The sequence below is a fragment of the Cebus imitator genome, unplaced genomic scaffold (assembly GCF_001604975.1).
Source record: "Cebus imitator isolate Cc_AM_T3 unplaced genomic scaffold, Cebus_imitator-1.0 Scaffold400, whole genome shotgun sequence".
Lineage (NCBI taxonomy): Eukaryota > Metazoa > Chordata > Mammalia > Primates > Cebidae > Cebus > Cebus imitator.
Window position 1 is genome coordinate 217,400 of NW_016107715.1, and position 23,722 is coordinate 241,121.

Below are 23,722 nucleotides of genomic sequence, written 5' to 3' on the forward strand. Positions count from 1 at the left end.
AAAACAGCTGAAACAGTTCCTTAATGATAGAAATCATGACAGTGGTTTCCCTGGGGGTATTGACCAGGTAAAGCATGAATGAGGCTTCTGGGGTGCTGTTAATGTTGTGTATTTTGATTTTGGTTGTTATTTCATAGATGTATCTAGCTCTACACTTGAGATGTGTGCACTATACTGTGGGCAGAAAGTCTGTCTATATCTGTATCTATTTCCATCTGTATAATGAGGAAATTTTGTATATACCTGAATACAAATAATCTGGGACACATTGTTAAGAAAAGAAGGTACTGAATAATGCTTATAGTATGTAACATTTGTGTAAAAAAACAAAAATCAGAATATATTTTTGTTTACATTTGTATTTTCATGAGACCCTATAAATGTGCTTAGCTGTAGAAAGTATAGGAGTGAATGGGAAACTGAGGCAGCAGGATGGGGTGAAAGGACACTTTCCATGTACACTTGTAATACCATTTTGATTTTGAACAAAGTTAATACATTCCTAATTTCTTTGATATACATATGTTCCAAACGTGAAATTAATTTGTTCACTTGCTACATTGTTCCTCAAAATCGATAGAATTCATAGTTATTTTTCCTTTTTCTATAAAGTGCTGCTTCCTTTATAATGCATTCACAGTTCCACATGGCCGGGGAGGCTTTACAATTATGGTGGAAGGGGAAAGACACATCTCACATGGCAGCAGACAAGAGAAGAGAATGAGCCAAGGGAAAGGTGTTTCCTCTTATAAAACCATCAGATCTCATGAAACTTATTCACTACCATTAGAACAATATGGGGGAAACCACTCCCATGATCTAGGATAGATTGTTAAGAAGGCACTGAATAATGCACCTTCCATTCAGATTATCCATTTAGGTAAGTTCAACTGTGTCCATGTTTGCATCAAATATATTAAATGATTTCTCACTGAGTTGTGTGTGTGAGTGCATATGACTGAGAGGGAGAGAGAGAGACAGATGTTTCTTTACTAGGCAAACACCTTACGCTAAATGTTTTAATGTTTTGAGATGCTTCCTTTAGTATTTATTTTAACACTATCTTCACTAGCTTAGATTGCTGGAATACCTTCAGACATTTTAATGAGTGCCCAACCTTTGTCAGTGTCTTGGGGTACATGAATCACTTTTCCATCTCAGTTCTCATTCAGAGCAACGCTTTTTCACAGGCCTCTTACATGCTCCATGTGTTCTGATTCAGCGGGTTGAAGGATATTCTGCTGTCATTGATTTATAGTAACTCTGTGAAAATGATACACAACCTATTTTTTTAAAAGCAGGATTGTTTTTGTCAGTGGTAATGTTCTCATTTTTGTATTTGATTAGAGTATCTCTGATTTTTATTCACTACTTTGGCTAATGCCACTTGGCAGCACTAGGTCTTCAATGGAGGTTGTATTTGGATCATTTAATAACAAAACTGGAAGGAAATTTGAAACATCTTAACAAAAATATGACTTTACAAGGTACTTTTCCATAATATTCCTTGCCAAAGATGAAAGTCCTTTTGCTGCTGTGGCACTTTTATTTTCATTTGGAGATGAAGAATTGAAGGATAGAGAAGATAAATGTCCAGAGTGACTCGTGGAGTTAAAAGTCTGACCTTGGGTTTGTGGGCCCCTCATCCAGTGGGCTCTCCGCCATGGCACAGTTGTTCTGAAAAGACATCTGGCCTGGCAGAGCTATTCAGAGGCATGGAGTGTTCCACTGACTGACCATTGTTATTTAAGAGAATTTTGGATGTGGTGGGTAAAAATAGTACTAATGACTTCATGCAAGTTCTTAATTCAGGCTAATGGTTAAGCAAGAAGCATAGATAAGTGACTTGATGCTATTGCAGAAGGCAGATGACCTGGAGTTGGATATGGCAATATGAGAAGCTAAGAATTTCCTTCTTTTTGCTATCATTGCTTTGCTAACACGTATTTCTTACTGGTACTTGTATGACTCAAATACTTATATGTAATAATTTACTTCAATTATTCTAGCTCTCCTTTAGAGTTCAAGTGGCTTTACAATTATTTATCTTTCTTATTTTGTTAACTGAATCTTAAGAGGAGTTGTAATTAAAGGATTGTTTTTGTTTTCTTTTTATTTGGGGCACATATTTGTTTGTTTTTTTGTTTTTGTTTTTGTTTTTTGTTTGACTAATGACTTTAATAATTGGATAGTTTGGGAAAATAAAGGCCTTTATTTTTCACACAAAGCATCTCCAGTAATAACTAGACGTTTTATGGACATGTATGATTAATGAGGGGGAAAAAGAAGGTACAGGGTAGTGCTGATATAATCCTGAGAGGAGTAGGGCAAAGACTGTTGTAAGGCCAGGTCCTGGGAAGTCCTGCTGAGTTCCTATTTCTTAATTAGTTTGCAAATAACAAAGGGAAGCTTTTACGATGGTGGCGATATCATATGGAGTCACACAGGGCAGGGAGGATATGAACAGGATTAGAAAAAGATTCGAGCTCTCAGTCCAGTTGGTTCTGCTGCCAACTAACAATGTACCCTTGGGCCTGCCACCTAACCTCTCTGACATTCATTTTCTTTATCTCTAAAGCAAGTGAATGCAACACACTCTTAAGGCACTTTTCAGCTTTTGAGTAGGAAAATAAAATACAAGTCTTTTCACAGAGGGTTATATGTCTGTCACTGATTATAATTTGCAAGATGAATTTGGGGATACTGGAAAAATAAGCCAATATTTGTAATGATACCCTGAAAACTTAAGGACATTTGGGAGTTAGTTGATCAAGGTTCTAGGACTAGTTTTGAAGTAGTCAGTTACTTTGGGCAAATTTTCAAGTTTCTCCAAGGATTAGTTTAATTTTTTGTATGTGTCACTTGGCTTAGACTGTCACTGAATTTTCTATCAGCAATATTTGTTATCTCCCTTGCTTTTTTTCTTCAGAATGATTGCTCAAGGTTGTAAGTTCAATCTCTAAAACACACACTATCACAATACCAGTTTCTAAAATATTTCTGCAAGAAGTTTTAAAAATATATGCCACCCCAATGAGTCAACATACATGTACTTTTGCTAGGGTTCATTCCAAAAAAATAATTGCCCCATTTGAATCATGATTTATCAGGCTTTAAGAAAACTAAACATAAATCAAAAGCCTTTGGAAAAATAAGTTCTTATTTTCAGATCTTTATCTGTTAAGAGAGGATGAAGGGTGGGTAAAAGTAGGGATGTGACGGGAGTAGTGTATACCAGTTATACAAAATAACTAAAACAATTATGAAATGCTTACATATTCATGGCCAGTATAACTTGAATTATGAATGAACCATTAAAGACAAAGATTCTTAACCAATCATTTATCTTTTCCTTTTAAAATGTAAGGCATCAAACTTAGAAGAGCTATAACTATTTTATTTGATGGTAACATACAAACAAATGACAGATAATATTTTTAAAGTGCTATCACCATTGTAACTTTAATCAGATAAAACATAATTATTATTAACATTGTTTCCATTATAGCTGATTTGTCTAAATTCTAATTACAATAAAATATGTCATGTTTTATCCTACCCAATAGTTTTTATATTGAGAGTGAAAGAAACAGTAAAGCACTCAGAGGAAAAATTCGTGCCATATCCAAAAGTATTATTTTGGAAATTTACTTTAGTGTCATATTTATGTTAAAATATTTTATTTGTTTCCACAGTATTTCTATGAGATATTAGACTGTGTGTCCCTGTATCTCTGTTTTACTCCTGGAGAAACAAACACAGTATGTTTAGTAAATTTTTCAAGGTCATTCACTGCGTCAGAATAGCACTGGAATAGAATTTATTGGTGTATTTTTCTTACGCAATCCAGCACATAACACAGTGCCCTAAAAGAGTTAGTATTCAATAAATAGTCATTGAATGAAAGGCTTACTGGACAAACCATTTTGTTCTATGAAATCCAAAAGATGTATCATATTTGCTCTTTCTTTACTTAGTAAATTGAGCAGGCTGGAGGAGCAGTTGAGCAACAAACTTCATCCACTGTCCTGCCCACAAGTTTACATTGCTACATGAAGGGGCTTTGCACGATGGTACTGTCTGGTCATTCCTGAAATTATACACTTCCTACATCCCCCATAAAGAGAGTCCTTAATCTGGTTCATGTAACACTGGCTTTCATGGTGTGAATGAGGTCTACCAGCATCTGGCAGAGACCAACTTCTTTCACAAAAGTCTCCAAAAATCCATTATTAGTAATGAATGTATGATTGATACCTTAGCCTAATAATTTTTAGTGAAACTGTTTTATATCTTGGTCCTAAAGAACCATAGTTAGTGACAATCCTTGAAAATAAATCACTTGGCTAGTCTTCCTCTGGCTATCTCAGGGCTTGCTGATGATAATTACAGTGCTGGAAAGGATAACTCAATTTATTTCCTGAGTTAATTTGTCATAAGTTCAGTTGCAACTGTAAACATGATAAGGTCACAGAGGCATGTGTTTAGAGTTGATAAAAACAATGTAGTAAAGAACATGAATATTTATATCACTAGGAATATGACAAAAACATAGCAGTCATTCCCAGTGATACAATGTCAAGTAGGTTAAAAATTGTTATCTATGTCACTGGCACTGATGACCAGTGACCTAAAAAATAAGTAAGACTTCTCATGAAGGCATTTAAGGCTAAAATGAATTCCTTAAACTTTAATGGCATTCATATTTTGCCATTATGAAAAAGAAAACATTTAACTTCACAGAAAGAAGATATTAAAGTGAAATGAAAATATTTTTACATCTGTCACCCAAATTTAGTGATTGATCTAAAATTTCACCCTGGTGACATTTTTATTAGGACACGATCTGGAGAAATCTCAGAATTCCACATCTCATTTGCTTATATTTTAAACAAATGACTCACTAGACCTGCCTAATTAAGTGGTCTATTTTCACTGGACTGAATGTCCTAATTATCATTCAAGACATATCTTAAAGATTTATGAAGCATTTATTCTCCATCTTACCATGTATTAAGCTGTGACATATTTTGAGTTCTAAAAGAGTATCACAAGAAACTTATAACAGTCTGTAGTACAACTGGTACCCATTGTTAGAGCAAAGCCACAACTAAAATGGAAATAGACATAAATAAAAGAAAATCATTAAGCATCAACTTATTGGGTAAATTGAGTTTAGATACCCATATGTTGCAAAAGAGTCACTTTTATATAAGTTCCCCCATATTTTAAACTTGAAGCATAGTCTATGTTGTCATTAAAAAAATAGCTAACTGAAGCCAGGAATTCCATTTTGTAATTGTGTCAATTATTTTGAAAATAGCATTATTAAGTAAACTTTAAATAAGTTTGTGTACAACCTTATAGTGGCTGGAAACAAAATAAATACAAGCACCCCCTCCCACTGCAGCTAACACACATAACAGATTCTTGAGACTTAGACCCTTAAACATGTCTGCTCATCACTCAATCCATTTGGCCACCCTTTCTGTCCACACCAAGCTAAAGTGCAAAATGTTTTCACAGAAATTCTCTGGGTTGCATAAGTTCAATTGCCTGCACGATTGTGGACAAAACATCTCATTTCCAAAATCTTAAAGCACTTGTAAGGGTCATACATGTGTGTTACTGTCTCTGTTGCTTCTGTCCTGGAGAATTTGCTTGGCCAGAGCTCTCTCCAGGGCGGTGTGCGGGAGTGAAAGGAAACTGAAATCCATAGCCATTGTACTCATCCAAGTAGACGCACTGGAAGAAACTGATGGGACCTAAGGAACAGAGCATGACAATTTGTTAAGACATGCAGAACATGAGCAAAAAAGCACAGTGAGGCAGTACAGTGCAGCAGATAACATCACAGATTCTGCCATCAGCCTCCGTAGCTGTTGGCAAGTTACTAAACCTCGCTGTATCTTGGAGTCTTCATGTATAAAATCAAAACAACAAAAACCTCGCAGAAATATTATGACAGTTTAATGAGTTACATGTGCTCTTAAAATTCTTCCTGGTACATAATAAGCCTTTAATAAGTGATAATTAAAATGGTCTGGCAGAGAAAGTCAAAGTGCTTATCATATAGACATCTGTTGATGTACATAGCAATCACAGAGACATAGTAACAGGTTTCAAAACATGAGCTTATCAATATGCAAAGTAACAGACTCTGTGTGTGTGTGTGTGTGTGTGTGTGTGTGTGTGTGTGTGTGTGTGTGTGTGTGTGCATTTTATAATGTCACGGAGAGGTGGTTGCCAATGTCTAGAGGTTTTATTTGCCTTTACTTTAGAGGCAAGAGCCTCCCTAAGGTGGCTTGGTTGCTCTTTCAGGCTATACTCCCAGGTAGCAGCTCTGAGCAGAAAGCAAAACAGGAAAGTTAAGGGAGTGTGGTGCAAGTAAGGACTATGGCCAGTAAGCCGGTGCTCCCAGGTAGCAGCTTTGATAAAAGATGGCGAGTTTAGCCTCTCCTCACAATCTTGGGTGACTACAGACTTCCAGTGTTTTTTATCCTATCTATTTGCATTCTGTCAACCAGCCATAGAGTTTTACAGAAGGCCAGGAAAGAAAATGACAATTAAAGCTAGTGGTGTGTGGGAGATGGGGAAGATTGCCAAATCTATATGATACTAGGGGTTTATGAAGTAGAATAAAGCAAAAGATAGAAAATAGGAAGCTGGAGAAGCAACCAGGGAGTATTCTGATTCCATTTCCATGGGTCACTGTGTTTTCAGGGATGACAATAGTTTGAAAAATCTTGAATTTAGTTCTCTTTTCCAGTGCATCTCATCTAGAGTTATTTTCTCTTTGTTCTGTCTTCTAACTGAAGCAATAATACAACTCCTCTCTCTTCAAATTTGTGGAGGTTATGGGAGCTTGGGGGTTGGGCAGGCTATAAGAGGAACAGTAGTAAAGCAAAATATGAAGTTTCAAGCGTTTGTGTGATATAGCCACAAATTGTTACCAGTAGGTTAATAATTGTGAAAGTTTTGCTATACAAATTGAAAATATGTCCAGATTTACCTATAAGTCTTTTTCTTATGGATTTTGTAATACTACTTGAAAGTATCATAAGACTCTGCTTATTTCCCCGTATTTGTCACAAGCTTACTATATGAAGGATTATAATGAGTGTCTTATCTACTGCAGTAGTTCCAGCATCCAAAGAAGTACTTGGAACATAGTAGGCATTCCGCATCTGTTCATTGAATCAACTATTAATACAGAGTAGGAGGCATTTACTACTATAAGGGACGTTTTAGTAATTTCCTGCACAAATACATACAAGAAGCACTGGAGGACTAAGAAACATCATTTTTTTCAGACAAATATCTAGCTCTTTACTTTAAAAGCATTATGTGAAACAAACTTCAGTTATACTTATTTCAAAAAATTGCTTCCCTTGTTCTGTTCTGCAATTACTTTAATGCATATATAAATTCAAAATGTATTGCTTTACCATTTGAACAAAAATGTCCAATTTGAAAGTACCAAAATAATGAGAATCTTGGGCATTGAATTTTGTAACTGCATATGAATATCGATTACATTCTAAAATAAATGATCCCAAGGACTGAATACTTAGAACTTACCATATATCTAGAAAAATCAAAAAGAACTTTGAATCTTAGAAGTGAGTTTCCAAGAAATTGAATTGCTAAAACCTATTTCTTAATTTTTTTCTACTTGATATAAAAAAATTTGGCACATTACTTCAGCTGTCCTATTATAAAGCAGGCAGTAACACATATTTAAACATAGATTCAGCTACAGTACTAAGGATCAGAACTATGTAGAAGGATTTGCGATAACTCCCCTTCGGTCATTACTTGTAATTCTTCCAACTATGTGCCTCTTGCCTAACACAAAAGTGACATGCTTCTCTTTAAAATATAAATGACCTACCTACTTTAATGTTATCCTTCCTGTCTCTGCTAAAAATCTTTTTCTTCGAATACAGCTCTTAAGTGTCTAGCATTTTTACATAGACGTAGCATCTTTAATGTAGAATGATTTATTAGTTTTAATCTAATTATAAACTTACTTTTCTGCTTCTTTGTGGAAGACACGTCTTCAGCTTCTTCTAGTGGATACAAAAATATAAAAGTAAACAACTTGTACATTTACAGCAATTATATAAATATGTATGGGACTGAGAATATCTAAACAGGAGTGCACTATGAAAGAAACAGGAGTTATCCTTTTTATAGTATACTCCAGATTTGTACACAGATTCTATTCATATTTTCACTATAAAATTTAATAGGCAAGAGCCAGAGGTAGAAGGGGAGCCCATGAAAAAATGGCATGCTACAGGCAATTGTTTAAATAAGAAAACCGGCCCTCATGTGTCAGATATTCACTAATGAGGATTGGCTGAGATGCATTCCTTTCCTGAGAAGAGATCGTTGAGGCTCAGAGTTACAATATGGTCAGGTTAAAATCTGGCTAAAGATGAACATTTTAGTCAAAAGAATTCTAAATTTGGAGGAACATATGTTTTTAGTGATCATCCTTGCTATGAAAGTAGAGCAGCAGCCCAGTATCCAGCATCTTTACTTTTCACATCTGATTCACTGACTTTATTTATTTATTTATTTTTGCTGTAGTAACAGACATCGCAAGTTTATGCAGTGATGGATAACTTGAAACTATTCCTTTGAACCTATTTCTTCTGTTTAGAAGTTCTTAACTGGTATCCATGAATGGGGTTTTGGAGGTTTTTCTGTAAAATACTGGTAAGAAGTTGTGAGAGAGAGAGAGAGAGAGAAAGAAAGGGGGGGGGAGAGAGAGAGAGAGAGTACGTGTGTTTGTGTGCTTCATAGAAAGTTAGGTTTATAGATCTTAATCAATTTTGCAATTGGTTCTAGAGCTATTCCCCTCAGAGTGTGACCTATGTACCCATAGTTTCAGTATCATTTGATTAATTTATATAAATGTAGATTTTTTTAGGTTCTAACTCAGACATTTCATTCCAAGGGAACCAACAGTTTTGGAAGCACTGATCTAGGAGTTAAAAACATATGGGTGGCTATTCTTAATAATTAAATATATATATATATATATATATATATATATATATATATATAGTATTCAGAAAAGTATCTTAATACAAGTGTAAATCTCAACTTTTATTTCATAAGGTACCCATCCTGTGTGTCTTTTCTCAAAGCACAATTTTCCACATTGTTAGTTAATTTTGGGCACTGGCAAAGAATTTATACTTTGACGACTAGAAGAATGCTTAGGCAAATTCTTATTGCCTGCAGACAAATTTAGAAGTGGAAGAGAAAATACCTATCTTTATATGCAAACTATGTACCCGACAAAAGCCCAGTATCCAGAGTCTGTAAGACACTTAAATAAGTGCAAGAAAAAAGCAAACAACCCCATTCAAAGTGGGCAAAGGATATGAACAGGTATTTTTCAAATGAAGACATACATTCAATCAACAAGCATATGAAAAAAAGCTCAACATCACTACTTGTTAGAGAAACGCAAATCAAAACCACAGTAAGATAACATCTCACACCAGAAAGAATGACAATTATTAAAAGGCAAAAAATAACTTATGTTGCTGAGGTTGCAGAGAAAAGGGAACACTTATACGCTGTTGGTGGGTGTTTATATTAGTTCAACCATTGTGGAAAGCAGTGTGGTGATTCCTCAAAGAACTAAAAACAGTACTACTATGCAACAATACTACTATTCAGCAATGGGATTGCTGGGTAGATACACAAAGGAATATAAATCATTCTATCATAAAGACACATACATACATATGTTTATTGCAGCACTATTCACAATAGCAAAGACATGGAATCAAACTAAATGCCCATCAGTTGTAGACTGGATAAAGAAAATGTAGTACATATATACCATGGAATACTGTGCTTCCATAAAAAAGAATAAGATCATGCCCTTTGCAGGAACATGGATGGAGCTGGAGGTCATTATCCTTAGCAAATTAATGCAGGAACAGAAATCCATATACTGCATGTTCTCACTTATAAGTGGGAGCTAAATAATGAAAAAACATGAAAACAAAGAGGGAGGTAACAGACACTGGGGCTTACTCAAAGGTTGAGAGTGGAAGAAGAAAGAGGATCAGAAAAAAATAACTAATGGGTAGTAGGCTTAATACCTAGGTGATGAAATAATCTGTACAACAAACCTCCATGACACGAGTTTACCTACATAACAAACCTACACATGTACCCCTAAACCTGAAATAAAAGATGGGTTTTTTGTTTCATTTTTTTAAAGAAAACATCTATTTTATACCAGACCCTAACTAAGAAGCCAGGAACCTTTCAGAAAAAAAATCAAGTTATCTGAAGCCCTCACTCTACAGATGGAGAAATTTTGTTCTGGAAATACTTTATGAAGATCATACATCTGGAGATTGCAGGTTTTCCTGAGTGCCTGTCTTCTGGCTTAGACTGAAAGAGTATGGGGGTTGAGTTCTGCTTTCCATTTCTCCTTCTTTCCTTCCTCCCTCCCTCCCTCCCTTCTTTCCTTCCTTCCTTCCTTCCTTCCTTCCTTCCTTCCTTCCTTCCTTCCTTCCTTCCTTCCTTCCTTCTTGATGGTGCTGCTAATATAAGTGATGGATCTCAATTCTTCTTAATTAAATGACGACACTCATGTAATTTTTAATGGAATAATGATTTTGAAGTATTGCTCCTGTAGATTGGTCAATAAACACATCTCATAATTACTAGTAAATAAATACCCAAATAGTGCCTTTAATATATGAAAAGATATATCTTTTCCAAATAATGTTAAAAAGTTGTTTTAAAAATAAGCCTACCATGTAAGCGTTGCCTAGAAAAGCTAAGGACTAGATCAAGAATAGCTGGCACAGCGAGAGGGGGGAAATAAAGACAGACAAAACTTTAGAGCCTTGAGAAAAAACGATCCAAATGATCCAAAGACAGCAATCTCACCTTTAGCTTTCTTTGAAGCTGGCACCTGTTCAATATCCTCTTCTAGAGTGCAGGAAAAAAAGACATAAAATCATAGTTATTTTTTCAGTTTTCCCAAAGAGGAAGTATTATATTTAAAGGTTTTTAAGAGTCATGAGATCCCTGAAGGCACAAACTCAGCATCTATAGTCTCTGTAAACAAGAGCTTTCTGACCAAAACAGGCACTTGTCTGACTTGGAGAGAGGATGTGGAGAAAATGATTATGGGCTGCACTGTGATAACAGACTGGCAAAGGTTACTTAGGGAAAAGGTCTGTGGTGACTTCCACCACCCACCCCCAGGTATCCCTCCTCCTCTGACTCCTAAAGCTTCTTCCAAAAACTGTAATCACTTATTGAATTTAGGAAAGTTAACGTAAATGAACTCACATGTACAGACTAGATAAAGAGATCAGTGTCTACCCATAGATCTTTTGATTTTATTTATTAGCAGATTGATGAGATTTTAGCCTTTTTGACAATTCTAAAAGCCCAAAAATAAACTAATCTTTGACAATGATACCAAGAACTAACAATGGGGAAAGACAGTCTCTTCAATACATGCTGTTGGGAAAACTGGATATCTACATGCAAAAGAATGAAAGTGGACCCTTATCTTCCATCACCCCAAAATCAACTCAAAAAGGATTTAAAGATTTAAATGTAAAACCTGAAACACTTTTAACAGTAAACACAGGGGAAGAGCTTCTCAACATTGGTCTTGGCAGTGATTTTATGGATCTGACACTAAAAGTACAGGCTACAAAAGCAAAAATAAACAAGTGGAAATATATCACACTAAAAACTGTGTACAGCAAAGGAAACAATGAAGAAAATGAAAAGGCATCTTATGAAATGGGAGAAAATATTTGCAAGCCATATATCCAAAGAAGATTAATTTCTAAAATATACAAGACATTGATACAACTCAATAGAAAAAAAAAATAAATGGGCAAAGGACCTGAGCAGACACTTTTCCAAAGACATATACAAATGACCAACAGGCACATGAAAAGATGCCCTATATCATTAATTGTCATGGAAATGAAATCAAATCACAATGAGATAATTACCTCATATTTGTTAGAATACCGATTATCAAGAAGTAAAATGACAGGTGTTGGTGAGGATTTAGAGAAAAGGAAACTTTTGTACACTGTTGATAGGAATGTTAATTGGTATTGCCATTATGGAAAGCAGTATGGAGGTTCTTAAAAAATTTGTTTGTTTATTTATTTAACCACTAGTCAAGACTGGTCCTCAAAAAGTTTGAGAAGAAGCTACCATATGATCCAGAAATTTCACTTCTGGGTATATATCCAAATTTATATCAAGTATATTGTATGCTTGAAATTATCTAAGAAAGTAGATCTTAAATGTTCTCACCACACACACACAGACACACAGAATAGTGGTAACTATGTGAAGTGATGAGCATGTTAATTAGCTTGATTTTAGTAATTATTTTATAATGTCTATGTATATCAAAATATCACATTGTATAGAAATATGTATATAATTTTTGTTTGTCACTTATACCTCAATAAAATTGGTAGGGAAAGTAAGACATTTCATTTGAACTAAAGCTCAAATACATATACAATGACTGTTAAGTTGTATTATGTAAATCACCTGGTCTTTTCTGCATTCAACTTACAAGCACATAATGGAATGCTGTAGAAGTAATTTTAAATCAGAGGTAATTCTAATGAAATACAATTGAATGATGCTTTAGTTTTTAACATTTGAAATTATCTGAAAGAAGGTCAGTTTTATTTATTTAGATTTTGCATACCAGCTGATCACTAGTAAATGAAAAACGGGTAAGATAGGGTCATATGCAAATTTCCTGTAATAGGAAAGTAATGTGACCTTTATGGAAAAATGCTATTATGTAGAAGAAAACAACAGAAAAAGAAACAAAATTACTAGAATATTTTTACTATATATTATTAAAGTTTTGATCTAATCAGTTTGAAATAACATTTAAACATAGGTTTAACTCTATTAAATACTGGATAAAATGACCATGGTTTTGAACTGCCTAATCAACAGCTACAAATAAGGGAACAGTACAAACTGTTACATGATGTAGTGAAATAATACCCATATTTTAAAAATGATATCAGTTGCTAAACAAATCAAACAGTATCTTAATTATGTAATAAGATCCTATTAATTTCTATGGAAGGCTTATACAAAAATAAAATGAGGAATGGTTCTTGTCCACAAGGAACATATATTTTATTTTTGTAGATTATATCACACTTGAAACCTATTCTTTGGATCCATTTAATACTCCTAGAAAAATAAATACAAATGGAAGGAATAAAGACCTCGATGTCTTCAAATTCTATATTCTGGTCCAGTATCAACTGGCTATAAGTGATAAAAGCTGGTAAGAGCTGAGTCACATGTCAATTGCTCAAGAGACAGAAGCAGAGAAAGTAAACTGCAAGGACAGTTGCTATAGAGATGCAATTTCTGTGGAAGCAACTTAGCAGCAAAAACTTACTGAACTAGGAATAATATTCAAGAAAGAAATAAGGCACTTACAGTCCACTTTTTTTTTAACAACTTGCACATTGAGTGGTAGTTTTGATGAAACAAATATCTGACTCTGAAAAGGTAGAATAATGGCAGTAAAAGGAGTGTCAAAATATGCCAATGAAATTTTAAAGGGTGACCTGCTTTTGTAGGACAGAGAGGAAAATGTTTTATGAAGGAAATAAAATTTGAAACGGGACTTATAGTATTTGGGCAGAAGAAGATGCCAAAATTAAAGCAAAGGCAACAGTATGAAAAAAGGCTAAAGACAGCAAAGGACAGAGGTATTCAGGGAGCAGGGGGAATATTCCGGAAAGGCTGGATAAGATTATCATGTGGAACATCTTATATATCACGCTAAGTAGCCTCAACTGAATTTCATAGCTAGTGAAGTTTGCTCAAGAGATAAATAATGTTTTAGAGATGTACTTGGTAAGAATAAAACTAGAGCATGAGAGAATTAATGCAGAGGATGCAATTTGGAAAGTGTTCTAATAGAATAGAACCAATAAATTCTCCAGGTAGGAGTCACTGAAGGAGTTGAATGCAAAAAAGGTTTTGCCAAAAGAGTAAAATATAATTAAATAGAAGTAAGTGCAAGAAATCAATACTATAAAGTATACTATAATATATTATTTGAGTTTGGAGAAAGACAGTGGTGCCACTCCCAGCCACAAGGAAATCCCTAGGGGACACAGATATTTGCTGGGGATAATGAAAAGTTTGATTTTCTATGGGTTGAACTGTGGTGCTAGGCCAGTCATGCAGTTGCAAATGCTTAGTAGGAAGAAAGAGCCAGCAAGCTATCTGAAAAAGTTAGAAGTTATATGCATCAAGTTAATGGGCAAAACTGGGTAAATTGGGAGATCATCACTTTTAATTGTGGCAATAATAATTCATATTTCTTAAGACTTTCTACATGCTGGGCCATATTAAATTATTTTATATGTGTTAACATATTTTATCTTGACAACAACTGTATGAGGCCAGGACTCTTTTTTTTTGGAGAAAGGGTCTGACCCTGTCACCCGGGCTGGAGTGCAATGGCACCATCTCTGTTCACTGCAACCTCTGAGGCAAGGACTCTTATATTGAATCTACCGTACAAATGGAAGAGAGACGGGTTAAATCCTGCCCAAGATCACAGAACTAGTGAGTGTCAGAGCCAGAACAAAAACATAATCCAAATCTGCCTACATCAGGGCGTCTTGAAAGAGGACTGAAATTTATTACACAAATAGTACACCTGCTATGTGCCAGCCACTGTTCTAAGCACATTATAAATGTTAACACTTTTCACCTCCTTAGAAAAAATCTATGAGGAAGATACTATTATTGTTCCTGTTTAATAGGTGGGACAATTAAAAATCAGAGAGACTCAATGTCCCAGAGCTATAAGATGTGAAGGAACTGGTATTCAGATGCAGACATTCTGGCTCCAGAGATGGTGCTGTTAATTACTAAGCCAATCTGCCTGTATTAGTTTGTTTTCATACTGCCATAAAGTACTGCCCAAGAATGGCTAATTTATAAAGGAAAGAGATTTAATTAATTCACAGTTCAGCCTGGCTGAAGAAAGCTCAGGAAACTTACAATCATTACAGAAGGGGAAGTCAATATGTCCTTCTTCACATGGTGACAAGGAGAAGAATGAGAACCAAGCAAAGGTGGCAACCCCTTATAAAACCATCAGATCTCCTGAGAACAGGGTTATGGAAATATAATTCAGAGTGAGATCTGGGTGGGGACATAGCCAAACCATATCACTTTCTTGGGAAGAAGAACTTCTAAACTCTGATTCTAGTACCCATGCGTTATGTTGCCTAACACACCTGCTGGCAGGCTCTGACAAAGTCAAGTTATGCATGAGCCACACACTTGTGCAGAACAGAAATGAAGGAGGAGGCATTCCACTAGCTCCCTTAGAATAAGATGGGATGCTAAGTGTGTCCCTCTGCACTTCCAACAATCTGTTCTCCCTCTGGGGATGAAAAGTTACTTAGTTGTCTCTGAAAATGATAATGACAATGAAGAGGTAAACATAATATTTGTTCTGTTTGTCTAAACATTATAAGTAATGTAGGTTACTGTTATTTCAAACATTGAAGAATAAAAATATACTATCTTGACTTTCAAATTGTAGACTTCACTCTTCACTTACATAAAAACAGACTCCAGAGGAATCAGAATTAGCAATGAATCCATCCTTTCATCTAAGCAGATGTCTGCACTATAACAGAGTCATGAAAAAATGGGTCATCTCGTCTGTATGGCCATCATTTTAATCAATGACTAGGTTTTGTATAAATCTTCAATACTTATTGAATTGGTCCTGCTGTCACGGGGGTTTTTAAATAGCTATCAGTTTATTAAAAATTAGAATGATTACAATAGAAAGTCCTGGATTTTGTCTGGTCAAGTAGTATCAAACCAAAAGAGCTTGTATCTTCTGGTTAACTGAAGGAATTTCTCCTTTGTCCTAAATCCATGATTTGCGTCATCTCACGTAAGTGTCTGTTTCAATACTTAAGAAAAGTATTATTCTGTGATCAAGTGGAATATCTGAAAAAGTCAGAAATTACCTCTGTTCTCTGCCTAAAAGTTTTAACTTATCTTCAATAGTGTTTCGCAGCCATGGGTCAAAAAAGTTTCATGGCAAATAGTATTTTTTAATAAGGTTCAGGTATTAAGTCTTCATCTCTTTGGTGTGTTAAGGGTAGCCTTGATTCTATGAGGTTGAGGACAGAGATGATTTAAAGACTTGATCTGTTGGTATTTAGGAGACTGTGTGTGTGGACTCTAATAAATAAAGACTCTAATTAAAATTAACACTAGAAGTTCCAAGTATATGAGAAAACATACAGCCTAGCCTCAGTACTAATGGTAGGTATGGTATATAATTACATGCATTTTTAATTATGTGGGCTTGATATGTGAATTTGCAATTTTTACTCTAAAAATGAAGATTTCTCATTCACAGCAAGCAATCTTATCTTGGTTCTACGTTTTATTCTCTAGAGGAGTGGCTTTCACTTTTTTCTTCACAGAATTCCTTTATAATCTTAAATATGAGGGACCCCAAAACATTTTTATATGGATTATATCTATTGATAGTTGCCACAATAGAAATTAAAGCAGGCATTTTGTGAACACAGGAAAGTGAAGCACATATTCTTTTAGGCAGAGCAATGATATACTCATTAGTTATTTAGGTTCTGGAGAAGATATAGGCGAGGAGAAAGGTAAATGGCTACTTAGTATCAATATGTAACCTGTTTTAACTTCACAGAACACTTGAAAGGACATCAGCGACCTGAGTGATCTACAGTAATCCACCTGATTTCTACTTTTTGGTCACTTAGACATAAAACTTTGAATTCTACTTTGCGTAATCACTATTGCTTGTCCTTGACCTAAATTTAGTTTCAAGTCATGCAGGGTTTAGGAGAAACCTCTGAAAAACTCTATTCTAGATAAAGAATTAGCCAACGTACAACACATGGAAATAATTAAAAATAAACTTGTCAAAAGGAAAGATGGTTATTAAAAAATAAGTTTGCTAGCCATTTTAACAAATGTCAGGTCACACAATTTTATAAAATAAGCAAGTAAATGTTACTTCTTCAGAAGAAAGTTATGTTGTTTCTCTGACACAGAAATACACATAAAATAGTGCAAAATATAAGCAAGAACACAAACAAAGCAAAATGGGAGTCCTCAAAGTAAGAATTATTACAGGGAAAAAGCCTGGTTGTAATTCAACTTTACAGATTTTGTGAAAAAATGAAAATATAATGTCAATAACTTGCCAATTAAATAATACTAAATTTGCATTTGAAGAATAATTTTAAGTTGATTTGAAATATACAATAACAATAACATTTTTGAGACTTAATGCAGTGGCTCAGCCCTGTAATCTCAGCACTTTGTAAGGCTGAGGTGGGACGATCACTGGAGCTGAAGAGTTTGAGGCTGCAAGTGAGTTATTAAAAAATAAAAAAGGATGTTAGGGAAAGAGGAATAGGTATCAGTTATTAAAACCACCACTTCTAAATTTGGATAATTGGAATATGTTTGTAACCCTCATCATATATTTGCAAAACAGTGTCCTAGAAATATATTAACAGTACTTTACATAGATGGTTGGAATCTTAGTTTCTTCTTCATATAAAAGACATAATTCATAATGTATATTTTGGGATGTAGGCTGTGTGTTTATAATATAAAAAGTTAAATCTTAAACAAATGTTTAAAAATTTCAGCCTAGCTTTACAGTCAAAGTGAATATTACCTTGATGGTTTCCTATGATTTATTCATTTAAGATAAAATTATTTTTCCAGCAGCAACTATAAGAACTACAATGAGATATTTTTCTGTGCCAGGTACTCTACTAGATACTAGATTTTACATACGTGTTTTAACCTAAGTCTCACCAATACACCTATGAATTATGGGGAAAAGTCCGATTTACAAGAGAACTTTGAGACCCAAAGTATTTGAAAAGAACTTCCCTGAAGCAATACATTTTAAATGTGTTGAAAGAAGGCATGAAGCTTTCCTCAACATTGAGACCCTCACTCTTTCCACTAAGGTATTCTATCTTTACTTGCAGAACACTTTGCTCTATGCCCTGAAGGAACCAAAAGGAAAAAGGAGGCTACTTAGAAGTAACTTGCAATCGTTTAGAGAAAATGAAAAAGTACCCAACCAAATAGATGAGACTCTGAAGTAAGAGATAGTATATGACAATTGATAGTATAACTGCGAGGTAATTTCAAGAGTGAAATGATCACTTCCTCTTACGTAGATCAAAGAAATTTTTATGGGTGCTCTCCCACTGGTGATGGACTTTGAAAGATCATAATGAATTGTATAGTTAGAGGTACAAAGAATAGTTCAAGAAAAAGAATGATGAGATCAGCGTTTAGGAGACAGCAGCATTAGAAACATGAAGCGTTCAATTGGGCTAATACCTACAATAGGTATAGAAAATGATGAGACCCAAATTTTTAAATGTAGTTTATACCTGCATTATAGAGGCCCTAGACTCTTGGGCTTAGAAATGTAGAATTTATTCCAAATTTACAATGAAGAAATAGTATATCTCACCTATGTAACCCAATCAATTTAAAGTTTTGGAAAATTTAATGTCAGTGGAAATATAAAGGAAGAATGACAAGTCAGATAGGGACAGTTGGGTAGTGAATGCAATGGTTTAGAGGAGAAACAGTAAAAACTTACATGACTTAAAACAAAATTAGGGTTAGGGACAAAGAATACTGATTAGTCAAAGTAGAATTCAAAGTTTTACATCTAAGTGACTGAAGAGTAGGTGTCTAATGGCAAGAGCAGAGTCTCCCCTTGGGATATGAAGAGGGTGGAGGATAAGGGAAAGAAGATTACAATAAGAAGATCAGTTATAAACTTGTGCAGAAAAAGGGTGAAGTTAGGAATTGAATATGTGACCAGACCTGAAAAAATAGGTTAAGCTTCAGAAGAATTTTGGATCTTATCCACAAAGAGGTGGATAATGTAGATAACAAAACTGGATGGCCCTGTTGAGGAATAGTGCAGAAGGGTAGGAAAGAGAGCTGAGGCTGGAAGAATTCAACCTCTGGAGAAAAACAGCAGAAGCCTAGTACTGAGGAAACAGACTGAAAATTAAAATAAAAAAAAAAAGAATCCTATGTTGTGAAAGCCAAGAGAAGAAAACATCTCAAAAAGGGCAGGCGACCCAGAATCTGGAAGGTATCAGAGTGTTGGGGCGGGGATGGGGCAGATATCTAGGTTGTATGGAAGTGAAGCTGAAAGAGTAAAGAGAAATTGCTAGGAGATCTAGTTCAGAAGTGGCTGCAAATGCAAACGCAGCAAAAGGACAACAGCTCTGAGAAGCAGAAAGGCCAAGGAAAATTTTCTACAAAGGAATATTTGAAGAGGTAAGAGAAACTATTATAGTGAGAACTGCAGAGGCATGATTGAGGGAGAAAGCAAGAGAGGATATATCACAAAGGAATATAGAATGGTAAATCTTATGAGAAGCAGTGCTTCTTGATATGAGAATGGGAGGCTCATGATAGTGCTGGCAAATGCAAAAGATAAAAAGAGACTGTAGGGTCCCGCGTGATGGCTTACGCCTGTAATCCCAGAACTTTGGGAAGCTGAGGTGGGTGGAAAACGAGGTCAGGAGATCGAGACCATCCTGGCCAATATGGTGAAATCCTGTCTCTACTAATATACAAAAAATTAGCCAGGCGTGGTGGTAGGAGCCTGTAATCCCAGCTACTTGGGAGGCCGAGGCAGGGGAATCCCTTGAACCTGGAGGTGGAGATTGCAATGAGGCAAGATCTCACCATTGCACTCCAGCCTGGCAACAGAGTGAGACTCTGTCTCAAAAAAAAAAAAAAAAAAAAAAAAAAAAAAAAAAAAAAAAAAGAGAGAGAGAGAGATTGTAATTTGAGCAAGAAGGCACATTTTGAAGAACCCACATTTATGGCATAGATTGTTAATTTTGTTTTTCTCAGTTTTAAACATAAAATTTTTCTGTGTAGTGTCCAGTCTGCTCTGCACATTCTTAGCAAACGCTATAAATAAATCAAAGCCACCTAAATAATGCATGTATATGTACCAGCACAGTTACTCTCTGTTCATCTCTACTAGCAGTCTATTTTGATTTGTGCAGTTTCAAGAAATTCTCATAAGTAAACATCTGGGATCCTTAGTCATAGATGCAAAAGAAGCTTAGCATGAATTTTTGTATTCTTCCTCAGCCCTCTTCCTTCATCAGATTCACTGTCCCTCTCTGTTTCTGCAGAGATATCCAGAGCTCCAAATTATTTTCTCAGCTAACTGGCTGAGTTGTATGTAACTGGCTTAACAGAATATTACATTCTAAGAGTTTAGATTTTCCCAAGAAATCTTAATAATCCACAGTAGTTCAAAGCAACGTTTGGCAGCCAGTTTATTTTAGCCCTCAGGTGTGAGATGCTTCTTCTATATGTGCTATTATTTAAAGTAATCATGAGTTTTAAAGAAAATGAACTGCTGCACTGAGAACACACTGAAGATTCTTGAAATTGACTCTAGGGAATAATAAACTATGTAGAGAAAGTTCACATTTGGAATTTTGTAGGCAGCACACATTGAAGCCAGGAGTGTTCAATAAATGTATGTGGCCCTTTTATAGTGTCTGTCCCATCACTCCCAGGATAAACACAGCTGTCTTGAGGGCAGTGTCAGAACAACTTAATATCACCCTTAAATGAATGAGACCACAGTGCTGGGACCCAAAGTCTAATAATAAACAGTGAGAAACATTTCACCAAATGTGCTTTATACACAACCTTTTTCTGGGGCCTAGCAAAAGGGGTGATCAGAGTGGTGGGTATGATCACTGGTACCTATTTAGGAGGCTTTAGCCAAAGGTAACTGTTCCATTTTTTTCTCCTAAAACAAAATCATCATTAATTTAATTACCCTGGCTCTAAAAAGTGATATTGTTTTAAATCCAAGAAAAAAATAAGAGATATATGCTTTCTTTTTATTTTTTCATGTAATAACTGTATCCATTTTGACACAAAAATTTAATAATTGAAATTTGTCCCTAGCTAGGGGATAACCAGTTATCATTACATAATCATCATCCTCATCCTCATTCTCATAATTACCAATTAATAATCACTTATTATATATTATTATATACCAATCCTTATTTATGCACCCTACTCTTTTATCTTAATCTACCCAAAATTTCTATGAGAATATAATTATTATTCAAAATTTAAAAATGAAGCTATTGAAGTACAAAAGTGTTAAGTGATTTTTCCAAGTTATTCAGCTATTAAGTCATGATGGGAACCAGTACTTCTGAAGCTAGTTTTCCTGGTATCAGCTACTACCTTATGATAACATTTGTATGTGTATGTCTATTATGAATTTAGCACTAATTTGTTTAGCAAAAACTACATTAATATTGCCATTCCCTTTCAGCATGAGACCTCTAACAAAACAGAAGTCATTTAAAAAAAATGATTGCTTTCAAATCATGTGTGTATGTGCGCATTTATGTATATGCATGTGTCTATATGTTTATAAACACACATATATTAAATTTAAACACCCATGTGTAGCCTGAAATAAGCTTTAATCCATTCATCACAAGAAGAACTTTTTTTTTTAGTTTGTACATATCTGGATTAGTTGAGAATGGTTTGCTTTAATAAAGATTAAATTTACGATTCTATGATGAAGTACTCACAAAATTTTTAATGACATAATTAGTTTTACTAGGACTTAAGATGTCTTGGTTTTTAATTTAGAAAAAGAAAGGCAATAATTTTAGTTAAAATAAGATTTGTGGATAAAATTTGAAAAACTATTAGACACTAATACTTCTGAAAATATGATAGACTGGATACACTAACGTGCTCACTCACATCAACAAAAACTAATGCATTTTGTTGAAGTGTTGGGCTCAGAGAAGGTAAAGAAAATCTTCAAATAGAATTTTCCCTTCTGTCCCAGGGAAATTAAAAACAAAAACATCCTGATGATACATGAAAAGTGGGGATACATTAGGACAAGTGCTTATATTAAAACTGAAATTCAGTAACTAAGTGTACAAGGAGCAAAATGGGGTTGTAGATGCTGAGACCCTTTGTTAAGCCAGAGAGGGTGGGACAATGACAAAATTTTCCTAGGGGACTCTGAGACATGATAGCAATATAGAACTTAAATTTCCTTCATATCTCTCCCCCCAAAATGGATAGAACAGGTAGAGAGCAAAAACTATGAACAATATTTATGACAAAATTAGATGAACCCTAAGATATCTTTGTATTGAGACAAACGGATAGTCAAAAATCTACAAGGAATCAAAGTCTGTGGAAGAAAAGCAGAGGGAAACCATGGGGACCCTGAAAGACTGATGATCAGGGAACCCCAAATAGCCTATAGGTACTTCCTAAAGGGAGTCAGACTGATAAGATCATCAGCTGAAACTGTGAGGGACTTTGTCAAGTCCAATAACAGGTCAGCATTGAGAGCTGAAGGGGCTGGAACCATCAGATACCCTGTGACCTCGGGAAACTGACAAGCCAGGGCTCACTTTCAGAGTGGATTCCCACAAATTGTAAGGAACTGCTGGGAGAGGAATAAAAGTTGAACAGGGCAGGGTCAGTAAAGACAAAGAAAATGATAAGGTCAGATAAGTGAGAAAAAGTAAGATATCTAAAAAACCTCAAAAAGCTGTCTGTCGTAAGTTTTTGTGTGTTATTTCTTTTTTAAAGTTTGTTTTTCTAAATGATTACACAGTAAATTGAGTTTTTTGGTGCAAACGTCTATGAATTTTAAGACACGTGTAGATCTGTGTGACTACAACCACAATTACCTCCAAAAAAATACCTTTGTTACCTTCCTTTATAGTGGCACTTTCCCTCTGTCCCTTACCTTGGGAAACTGTTGAGGCGTTCCTCAATGCAAGAATCTCATATGCATGAAAATTTCCAGTATGTAACCTTTAGAGCTTAGCCTCAGAAGAAATAATGCCTTTGAATTCATGTAATTGTTGCATATATAAATTTTTATTCCTGAGTAATATTCTGTTGTGAGGATGTACTAGATCTTCTATATCCATTTTTTCCCATTTATTTATTTTATTGCATTTTAGGTTTTGGGGTACATGTGAAGAACATGCAAAATTGTTGCATAAGTACACACGTGGCAGTGTGATTTGCTGCCTCATTTGCCTGTTGAAGGACATTTGGGTTATTTCCAGTTTTGGCAATTGTGAGTATAGCTGCAATAAACATTTATGTTCATGTTTTTGAGTGAATGTAAATTTTTATTTCCCTCATCCTTCAGGAGTGAGATAATTGGGTCATAACATAAGCATGTGTTTGTCTTTATAAGACATGTTTCTATAGTGTCAGTACCATCTAGCCTTCTCAACAGCAATGTATGAAAGTTCTGGTTGTTTCAAATGCTTGCCAGCACTTGTTTTTGTTTTTCTATTGTTTATATAAAGTTTAGTTATTCTAATAAATGTGTGCTGTTATATAATGGTGGCTTAATTTGCATTTCTCTAATAGCTAATCATGCTAACTATCTTTTCTGGTTATTTGCCACTCATACATTTTCCTTGGTGAAGTATATGTTAAAATCTTTTATTTTTTAAAACTAATTTTAACTAACATTTTGTTTCACTCAATTTGTAAAAAAAACAAG

At 34.8% G+C, this 23,722-nt stretch overlaps 1 protein-coding gene across 1 annotated transcript in view; it reads right to left on the reverse strand.

Annotated features, from left to right (window-relative positions):
• Positions 1–2,109: 2,109 nt before the first annotated feature.
• TRDN (triadin) overlaps positions 2,110–23,722 on the reverse strand; it is a 310,496-nt gene continuing 288,883 nt past the window's right edge. Inside the window, exons 40-42 of the mRNA XM_037731458.1 lie at positions 10,936–10,974; positions 8,034–8,072; positions 2,110–5,765 (exon numbers count right to left, since the gene is read on the reverse strand). Of these exons, the coding sequence (XP_037587386.1) occupies positions 5,626–5,765; positions 8,034–8,072; positions 10,936–10,974 (218 nt within the window). The 3' untranslated portion in view covers positions 2,110–5,625. The remainder of the gene's footprint in view (positions 5,766–8,033; positions 8,073–10,935; positions 10,975–23,722) is intronic.